Source organism: Ascaphus truei, chromosome 5 (assembly GCF_040206685.1).
Source record: "Ascaphus truei isolate aAscTru1 chromosome 5, aAscTru1.hap1, whole genome shotgun sequence".
NCBI classification, from domain to species: Eukaryota; Metazoa; Chordata; class Amphibia; order Anura; family Ascaphidae; genus Ascaphus; species Ascaphus truei.
The window spans coordinates 173,183,819-173,195,027 of NC_134487.1; the positions used below are offsets into that span (position 1 = coordinate 173,183,819).

The 11,209-nt window shown below is 38.9% G+C and overlaps 1 protein-coding gene and 1 long non-coding RNA gene across 2 annotated transcripts; one reads left to right on the forward strand and one right to left on the reverse strand.

Annotated features, from left to right (window-relative positions):
- The first annotated feature begins 488 nt into the window (after positions 1-488).
- LOC142494499 (uncharacterized) lies at positions 489-1,399 on the forward strand. The gene is made up of 3 exons (XR_012801489.1): positions 489-542; positions 652-724; positions 1,112-1,399. It is a non-coding gene; the product is annotated as an uncharacterized LOC142494499 (long non-coding RNA).
- Positions 1,400-6,386: 4,987 nt separating this feature from the next.
- Positions 6,387-7,927, reverse strand: LOC142494698 (uncharacterized). The gene is made up of 2 exons (XM_075599130.1): positions 7,831-7,927; positions 6,387-7,465 (listed from the first exon to the last, which is right to left on the reverse strand). Exons 1-2 carry the CDS (start codon positions 7,925-7,927, stop codon positions 6,387-6,389), a joined length of 1,176 nt encoding a protein of 391 aa, XP_075455245.1.
- Between the last annotated feature and the right edge of the window lie 3,282 nt (positions 7,928-11,209).

The following is an 11,209-nucleotide window of genomic DNA, read 5'->3' on the forward strand; positions in this document are numbered from 1 at the left end:
AGCAGCAATCTTAGCTCTTTATCAGGAGATAAGGGGAGATTTAGATTTTTTCACAGCCAGAGGTCGTGCAGTCCCTGGGCTTGTTAAAATGCTGTGCTCATTACATTATCTTGCTTCCGCGTCATACCAGACAACTGTGGGCATAGTGGGCGGGGTCTCGCAATCTACATTCTCGCGGGCCTTGACCCAGTTTCTCTATGCACTCAATAGACGCGCTAGGAATTATATTCATTTTCCTACAGAGGCGACAGAGTGGCTGGAAGTCAGGACTGGCTTTTATAATATAGCAGGGATACCATGTGTGCTGGGTGCAATCGATTGCACACATGTTGCTTTGATTGCACCTAGTCAGAGTGAGCATGTGTACCGCAATCGTAAGCACTACCATTCACTCAATGTACAGGTGGTATGTGATGCGACGATGAGGATAATGCATGTGGTACCCAAATTCCCTGGTTCCAGTCACGATTCCTCCATCCTGAGGAACTCTTCAGTCTTCCATGCGTTCGAAGAGGGACATTTTGAACATGGTTGGCTGCTGGGTGAGTACACATTTACATGTTCTAACACAAAACACATTTTTATTTAGGAATGTTGGCATTGTATAATTTGATCACTAATGTCAGCTTATGTGTGCTCCATTCATTATAGGTGACTCAGGATACGGAATTAGGCCGTGGCTCTTGACTCCGGTGCTAAACCCTCAAACTGAAGCAGAGGACAGGTACAATGCAGCCCATATATCTACAAGATCTGTTATAGAGAGGACATTTGGCCTACTCAAGACCAGATTTAGGTGTCTGGACAGAACTGGTGGGGCTCTTCTATACAAGCCTCAAAAAGTGTCTGATATTATCCTTGCCTGTTGCATTTTGCACAATGTTGCACTGAGGCACAATGTACAGTCAGACCTAGCTGAGCCTGTGGTAGACGAGCATCCCACCCATGTAGCTGCTGAAAATGAACAAACAGCCAGTGGTGGCCAGACACGCCAGAATCTCATCAATTCATTTTTTTCTTGTAAGTACAAACATATATGTTCCAAGTTCTACTTTTATACTTACATTATGTTATCTTAACAATAATGTTTTTTTATATACCCTTCTGGTAGGACACAGATGAATATGGGTTGCACACCTTTCTTCTCTCTGCTGTGTGCACAAAGGGATGTGGCACCGGTATGTTATTGTTGCACAGGTTATATAATCCCTCTTCAATTTTACTTTAGTTGTGTGTATGTGAATAAAACTGGGGTAACAAAGCACTAATATTTTAGCATTGTGTTGTTCCTTATGCTAACACAATACACATATTATGCCCATACTCATTCATGCTTCTAGTATGCTTACATACAATGTTATTGGTGCAGTGTAACATGTACATCCATATGATGTGTACACCAGCCTGATTTACATTTTGAATGTCATGAAATATACATGGTGTTGCACATTTAACACCAAATACACACTTTGCTGTGTTGTTTACGGTACTGAAGATGGCATGTCAATGTTTGCAATTTATATATTGTTCCTTTGCATTATAGGTATATCTCCAGTATGACTGATCATGGTATGTATATTTGCTGACATCTCTCATAAGATGTGCCTACATCAATCTTCCTATAATTATTTGAAGTCAAAACCCAACATATTGGTTTAAACACAAATGTTACATATATGTACTTTCTGTATCATGTATATGCATTTAGCTACTCTTGAGCTTTCATGTGCATTGTATTAGAAAATGATTACTCCCATTTCATCACATTTTATGTATGTTTCCTTATAAATTCCATTAATGTAATATAGAGGTGTTTGGAGACAAGGGGATAACTGTAGTTATTTCTTTACTTACGGGAGATCATTCATCACGGATGAAATTGACTGATCATAAAACTCCATGCATGAATGCCTGCAATCACAACAATGCGTACTACATCTTATATTTAGCAATGTTGGTGTTTTGTAATGCTAGGAATTAATAGTCAACATTAATTTAAATTTGTGACATGTGTATGTATAAGTCACACGTGTGTGGATGTGTCCTACATGTACCAAGTGTTAAACTGTTAACAGAGAAGACAAATTTGTCACTAATGTTACTGTCATTTAGCATTTATAATTTACCAATATGACAATGTTGGTAATATTTTTGCAATATAAATCACGTCACTTCATCATTATCATGATGATAATTATCAAGTATTGTCACAATTGTAACGTCAATCACGTGCACATTAGCATAGACACACTTTGTAAGACAACTGTTTGTGTCTGTATCAATTTGTGTAGGATCCATGTATAACACCGACAAATGATAACACCAGCTTTATTATGGTAGCTTATATCATCATATTGACTATACTATGTATTTTTAGAACGTTTAATAAACACAGTAAACTATAGTTAGTTAGGTTAATGAAATATACACAGAAACGTACTTCATTACATGATGTTGATGTCATAATCAGAACATCATGCATTGTAGGGGACCACAACATCTGGCCAATAACATTATTTGCTACAGTCCCAAACCATTTTATCAACATACCCATGTAACAAGAGATTTTTAACAATAAATGGCTAGTTGGTTGTAAGTGTCCTTTACATTGGGAGAAGGAGTGGCTCAGTGAGTAAAGACACACACTGGCACTGAGATTTTGAAGCAGGGGAGTCTGGTTCAATTCCCGGTGTCGGCTCCTTGTGACCTTGGGCAAGTCACTTTATCTCCCTGTGCCTCAGGCGGCAAAAAATAAATTGTAAGTTCCACGGGCCAGGGACCTCAGCCTGAAAAATGTGTCTGTAAAGCGCTGTGTACAACTAGCAGCGCTATACATGAACATGCTCATATTATAATTATTATTATTATTATTGTTACATAGTTTCGACAGTCATACGTTCCATTACACAATATAATTCACAAATGTGTTAGCAGAGTGGGAATGGTTGTTATATATAAAACACACCATGCCATAAAATGATAGTAGTCATTAAAGAACACTCAATAAAAATTCATGAGGCACTATTTTGCAACATCATTATGTTAATTAAGTGCTTATGCAATATAGGCATAAGGGTATCACATTTTTAATTGTTTGTTAATAAGCGCTGCAAGCAATATAAAATTAGTTCCATATGTAGTATAGTAGTCGGTGGCTCCTCCTCACAATCATCTCATATAAAGGTAGACTCTTCTGAAATCATACATTGATTCGATTGTATCTTCCCCGACATCTCTGAAATACAGCAAACACATGATGGTCAAATATGGCACCTTACTATATATGTATCCGTGACAACGCATTACACAGCTCTATATGATTGTGTACATACACACGTCACTCACTTATATGTTAGAAGTACAAGTGTACATCAGTATGTAATGTTTCTTTAAATTTGTAGCAGGCATAACTATGTATATGATGTGAACGTTGCCTGTATACTGAAAAATGTGCGCGCACATCTTAGTGTGCGCACGCACTTCACGCTTGGCTGCACTAACTGTTAGCGCATGCGCAAAACAAAGCGTACGTTGTGCGTTCAATACATCTTGAAAATACCATTAAACATAAAATCTTTATTTCAAATACAATGAATACGAAACTACATTCGTTCTAAACGAGTACATCTGTATTCTTTTTAAACAGACGTGTTTAGACAGAAAGGACGGCCGATAACACAATGCGCAAATGCAATACGTGTGACGTCATGTTAAACCAGCGTGAAACGCACGCTAACACTCCTCCCACTCAATTAACATTCAGCTAACGCCCAGTTGACGCCTACAAACACTGAGCCGCACACATGACACACTGCAGTTACCGTTACTATAACAAAACATGACAGCCAATAGGCTTTGAGGCGCGCACGTCGCTTGGGGGCGGGACTTACATCCGTAATCCTTTTTAAGGACGCCTTGGGCCATGACAAGGGTCCCACGTCATACGTGGTGGACCCGCTTTTAAATGTTGCATGATAACAAAACAGGTATGTGTTAGAGTTATGTTAAAATGTTGCTAATATGGTTAAAGGGATAGGAAAGTACGTATATTTATTCCGTCAGCAATGTGTACTACTCTTTCAGGTTATACTATATTGTATTCGGCAACAATTTCTTTGTGATCGCTACATGTTATGCAGTCTGCAATGTTACGCTGTATCCACGCATTGGAAGGGAAAATGGTGGTTAAAAAAAAAAAAAAAAAAAAACATTTAAACGCACAGTCAACGCATAACGGTTGTTATATTTACCATTCTTCTAGAATTAACTGTTCGTCTGGCTGCAACTGGTCGCTCCAGAAATGCAAGGCATTTTCATCCACGCTTGACCCACTCGCTGAATCCAGTATGACACACATCTCCTCCATGAAGCGCTCATAGGAATCGCCACTGCTTTCTTCAAACAATTGGTCGGGAGGTAGGTTCATTTCTTCTGGTTCCCATTCCAATGCATTTTCAGCTGAAAGGCTTGGTACATAATCATAGTACTTTTGTTGTTGTACAATGTGGGTTTCAGGAATGGAGGGTGCAGATATTGCAGCAGGTATCGATTCACACGGAACAGTAGTAGCGGATCCATTGCTATTGGCATTAGGAATAAATATGCCTTTCACAACAATATATGTGCCCTCTTTCAGGGTAAAATGCTTTTCCTTTGCAATCTTCCAGAAACCATAGGTGTGTTCTAGCTTATCCTGCACACGTTCAAAAAAGTCATTAGTTGATAAAGTGAATCTTATTGAGGAATTAAAATTCCGCGCATGCCTACGGTCTTGGTAATAAGGATATTTAGCTCGAATCAAATCATAGATTTGGCGTGTGCTTGCTTTGTGTCACCGACTGTTTAAAATTGCTTCTGAAACCATGTACTTATAACCTAAGAGGGGATTCATATTGTTAACGAATTCATCAGCCATGTCAGAGTAGCACAAAAGATGTGTGCAGTTCTGTCTTCTTTGCTCATCAAAATGATTCTGCTCAATGGCTAACAAATTCCTGTGTTTCGTTTTCAAGGTCAACAAAAGTAACTACTTTTACTCCTTATTTCAAACGCCAATTGGATGTGTCCTTTTAATTGGTTTAAGTTTTGTGGTTAGTGATAGGCGAATGTGGGAAAAACATGTATCATTTTTTTATCTCGTTTGTGAAAACATTCCTATACTTATTTCAGTAACATTGAGTTTTCTAGAAAAATAACAAAGAGCACTGTGTGAAAATAGTGCTTAGACAGCCATATCAGTAAATACACACACCTGCAAAATGAAATGTTTTTTTCCCACATACATTTCTGTGTGTATTTGAAATTCTGGTTAACTACCTGTCTGCATGAGTTTAAATACGTGTGTATCTATATATATATAAATATATCTCTCTCATAAAAATATATATATATATATAAAGTGTATATTGTACTATATGTATAGTGTGTGTGTGTGTGTGTGTGTGTGTGTATATATGTATATGTGTATATATATATATATATATATATATATATATATATATATATATATATATATATATATATATATATATATATATATATATATATATATATATATATAATGTATCTTTTTTTTTTTTTTTTATATTGCAGGAGTACACACAACATATTGATGGCAGTAAGTAGGCCTTGTATGAAACCTATTTAAATGGTGATAAACATGAGTGAATTAAGTAATACACATTTGTTTGCACCCAATAATGTTAGAGGCTCACACTTAGTATAGTTGTCAAACATTAGGCCTGTATTATTAAAATAGTGTGTTTTCACAAGGAAGCATGAAGTGTATGTTTTTTGTAAATACATCTATACCAGTTTAGATAGTACTATATATACACACACACACACACACACACACACAGTGTGTGTCTGTGTGTGTGTGTGTGTGCATATATCAATACATACTACATATATATTAGTATCAATTCAGAGATGTTCTTGAAACAAGATCACATAAATGATTAAAGGACAACATTACAATGGCCACCAAAGGTAAGTAATATTTAACACAAAATCCTGCTGTACACGTACAAGAAAGATGTTTGCAGTTAAATAGGTGCTTTTATAATTGCATGAAAATAATATGCACATGCAATGATTACATCAATTAACACACCCAAATGCAATGTTTTGCTGCAAAGTCAATGGCAGCTTCTCTAAACTTAGCAACTGGCTCCTGGTGGACCATTACTGAACAGACGATTAAAACATAAATATTTATAACACTATTCATTAATTAGGAGTGTTAACATTTCCAAAACTTCACGTGTACAAGAACATACTTGAAAGTTTGGAAACAACACAGTCTTCAGCATACATACAATAGTAATTAGATAATCTGAAGTCAACAAAACAAGGCCAAAGACATATTTTCTGAATTATAACATTTATTTTTTTTGTTCCTTTTGCGAGCGAGTAACAGGCCTGCTTGTTGTCTCTTGAATTTTCCTTTTTCTTTTGCCACCAACTTTAGGCACAACAGAGCCACTTTGAGTGGCCTCTGGCACTTCACGGGCAGGGCTTGTGGCCAGTGACTCACCTACAGGGCTTTTGGGCAGTGACTGTTCACCTACGGGGCTTGTGGCCAGTGACTCACCTACAGGGCTTGTGGCCAGTGACTCACCTACAGGGCTTTTGGGCAGTGATTCACCTACAGGGCTTTTGGGCAGTGATTCACCTACAGGGCTTTTGGGCAGCGATTCACCTACAGGGCTTTTGGGCAGCGATTCACCTACAGGGCTTTTGGGCAGTGACTCACCTACAGGGCTTTTGGGTAGTGACTGTTCACGGACAGGGCTTGTGCCCACTGACACATGTGAGCAAGTTGGTAGACACTGCACAAGTGATGGTTGGTCTGTTTCATGTGTGTCTTGTTTTGTTTTTGTCGCCTCCTTTGTAGGTGTCTGCTGCTGAATTTGTACAGATGGCAGCGGTAGGATGTCATCAGGAACCTGCACAGCAATGTCTGCTACTTGACCGGTAACATTTGGGCCTGGTGAATGAATATCAGATGAATGTGGTGAAAACTGACCTGCATGAACAGATCCTGGCTGTGAGGTGTTGAATTGTGGTACATTAGTCATTCTCCAGTAATTAGCTTGTGTTTGCTGAACAACTAATGCTTCGAATGAGGTGTTGATTTTTTGCAACTGTTTAGGCACTTCAATGAAGACTCTGTGGAGATGTGCCAATTGTGAAACTGTTTCTTCCTGCAGTGCAATCATCCTTTCCAGCACTGTCATCAGGTCAGAATGGCGACGATTTTCTGCTTCCACAATTTTTCCCTCAGAAGCTACAATTGCATCATATGTGGTATTTGCTGGACGTTTTGGCGGTAAAACAGTTTCAATTGGAACCTCTTCATGGTCACTTGCTTGTATTTGTGTGTCTATGGCGGCGGCGGCGGCATCATCATCATCATCATCATCATCATCATCATCATCATCAAAATCCTCTTCATCATGTTCTACAAATAAATGTACACATTATTAAATGGCATGTTAATCTCTGCTGTGTTACTATGTAATTGTACTGTGTCATAAGTAACAACTAACATGTTTCCATACGTTTTATAACCTCACATTAAAAACTACCTTGACTTAAGAATAATGTTTGGACTCAGTATGAAATATGAGTGAATGAAAACTTGCTGTAAACTCACAACTCCTACATGATAGTTAACATCACTAACACAATACAAGTTGGCTTACACTTCATTTTCACTGACACTAAGTAATCCTATTTAAAGAAGATGTGCAAAACAAATAATGAACATGACAACATAACATATAGAAGAGCACATATTATATGGCCACCAACTGATACACTCACCTTCTAGGTGTGTTGAGCTGGCTGACCCAGGTGAAGACACTTGTTCAGTCTCAGGTGACACATGTCCTTCAGGGGCAACTATATATAACAATAACATAAGTTTTACATTTACATGTGTAAATATTGAACAAACAGTTATTGTATGTTCTGTATTTATGAGTACCTAACAGCATCATTTCCTTAACCCAAAATGTGTGTGTGAAAGTGAACATAAATAGTTGTAATAACAATGTACATGCCTGTGTACTTAGAACTTTTGAGTTCCCTAACATAAAACATACTATGTTCCTGCAGTAATGCGTGAGGATAAATAGATAAAATTTGTACATAAAAATCATATGTTGTGTAGTGATATCAGTATCATAATGTACATAACTATCATGAGATGACCATTCAGAATGGTTATCATGAAGGTGGTCATATTGCAAAAAGTGTTGTTTTTGGTAGAGGATATGTGTGGTATATTAATATAAGATGTGGCACACATGAATGTGGCTGTGACTAAACAAGACAACACATGCAGTGTGTGATAATGTGTCGTTGATAGTAGTAGTTCAACTATAGATATGAGTGAACTAATGTGTGACGTACGGTTTGATAAGTAATGAGTTGTTGGGGCATTTAGTAGCTAAAGTGAAGCTTTCAAATGAGTGTGATTAACTTCAGTTGTGCTAGTCAGGTTGTAAGAACGGTATTCCCTTCCCCAAAAAGCCTAATCAGCCACACCTTTCAATTACTTGAAACAGGTGAAAATGGTGTGAACTAAGTTGACCCTAAAATGAGGCTGTAATTAGTGTGTGTGCTGAACCCCACCCCCTCTGTTGAAGTGTATGCTGTGATGAGATATTAATTGCAGCTGCTTTAACACAATGGTAGATGAGCTAAATAGTCGTGTGCAGTTTTTAAGTTATGAAAACAATGACATAAAATATGATACGTGTGCCTCATTATGCTGTCTGTATATGAGTTAAAGCAAAAATTGACCTTTTCATAAACAACTATAGATGTGTTAGTGCAAGTGATGTTTGTAGGCCGTTGCATGCAATATATTTGATGCATGCTTAAAATAGGCAGTAATGTCATGTTTGTCGGAGTAAAATAAATAAAATACACAATAATATTCTACATATTTCTGTTCTGTACCTGTAGCTAGTAATAATTTCTCATTAACATGTGTTACACATGTGTACTACCCTGTTGTTCCCCATCTTCGCCCACCATCAATTGCTTCCACTGCAGCAATGCATTTTGGGAATTCACATGTAAATGAGCACGCAATGGCACGTGCTATATTAGTTACTGCTTTTAGTAGGACTACAACATATATGTCTATTTTGAGATATATATATATACAGAATCAGACATATACATATATAGATGCAGGTATGCTTATATTGTGAAGACAGTATAAAAAGCAGTGTAACTATGCAAAATAACTGTAAGCAACGACACGCCTAGTACAGTAATATTTCTCACCTGGTGGAAATTGTGAGGGGTAAATTCCTATATCACGGTCACCAGGTAAGCCTTCCACGACGACGGGAAGTAATTTTGCCCGAAGCAGCTCCTCCAATGGACTTAATATGAGACGTTGTGGTGTCGGCCCACCTCCAGTGCCAGTAGCATGCACGCGTTGGTGTTGTATTTTCTTTTTCAATTTGGACCTAATATCATCAAATCTCTTGTGACAATTCCGCTTGTCCCTCACATGATTCCCACACGCATTGACACCAATGACTATTGTGTCCCACATTTCTTTTCTGCTTGCTGAACTTGTCCGCCCTTGAAAAACATATAAAATATATGAGGTAAATGATTAATAATAGAAGCACCAGTTTCCTACACTGCTAGCTGTTCCAAGAGATAGCAAACATGCTGTTTTATGTGTAATATGTGAAGCACATGAGCATTCACTACTAAACCTATACATGTAAGCAAGGTTGCATTCATATTGTATGCAGTTATGGCAAATTGACCGCCTGTGTTTAGTTGTCCTTGTAAGGCATGATAAAAAGCTGTGTTTCCAGACTAATTAACATAGAAAGATATTCTGAACCCATATTTGCATATGAACAAAACTCAGATGACCTAGGATCACATGTATTTGAATAATAAATGTAAAGGTACACTTACCTAGTAAATGTCCATATATACTGTCATAGTGCTCCAGAATGCCAGTGACAAGAGCTGTATTTTCCTGGTCATTGAAGCGAGGATTACGTGGCTTCTCCACACGTTTCTTCCGAGCAGGTTTAGGGTCAGAGCTTGGCTGGTGCTGACTGGACTCTCCTTCTTCCAATGGAAGAGCCTCCAAAAGCTGCCCACCAGCAAGCACGCCACCACCATCCACCCCATCAGCAACTGGGCCACCAGCAGCACTCACAGCACCAGCACTCCCACTCCTAGCACCAGCACTCCCACTCCTAGCACCAGCACTCCCATTCCTAGCACCAGCACTCCCACTCCTAGCACCAGCACTCCCACTCCCAGCAACAGCACTCCCACTCCCAGCAACAACACTCCCACTCACAGCAACAGCACTCCCACTCACAGCAACAGCACTCCCAGCAACAGCACTCCCACTCCCAGCAACAGCACTCCCACTCCCAGCACCAGCACTCCCACTCCCAGCAACACCACTCGGTGCACCAGCAACATCACTCCCCTGAACAGTACGTTCACTCCGACGCGTACTCGCACGAGTAGCACTCCCACTCCCACCAGCATCACTCTTCCCACGCTTTGCGGGCATACTTCCAGCACTCACAAAAAACAGACAACTAATGTACAGCCAATCACACGAAACACTTCCACATATAAAACAAGACAAAGATGTAAACAAAACAACAATGGACAAAGCTCACCCAATACACAACAAGTCTCTCCGTCAATATGCAAATGTTCAATCAGCCAGCTCTGTGCGTCTCTCTCTCTCTCTCTCACTCCCAACAACACAGAGAATGATTAGCAGTACACGTTGCCTTTAAATATGGCGCGCAATCCAATACATGCTTGTTTCGCCTGATTCAGCAAGATTTGTGATTGGGCAACCTATCAGCACCCCGCCACGCACGCCGATACACCTGTGTGTGATCGGATAATCATCGTGAGAGTGGGCGGATTTGTTTTCGGGTTGATTTTGAATGTATTCGGCACTTACTGCATACGGAGAGGAAAAATCGCCATTAACATGACTAATCGGTAAACTTGCCGATTTCACTTAATCGACGCTTACTGCATGAGGCCCTTTGTCTTGTTTTATGTAACTTACCCTGCTTTCCCTAGAAATCTTTTATTAAGTCTCAATCACAGCTTATGGTTCATCTCTCCTTTGATCCTCCATATTTTATGTCTCTGTGTAGTATTGTCAATACTTGGT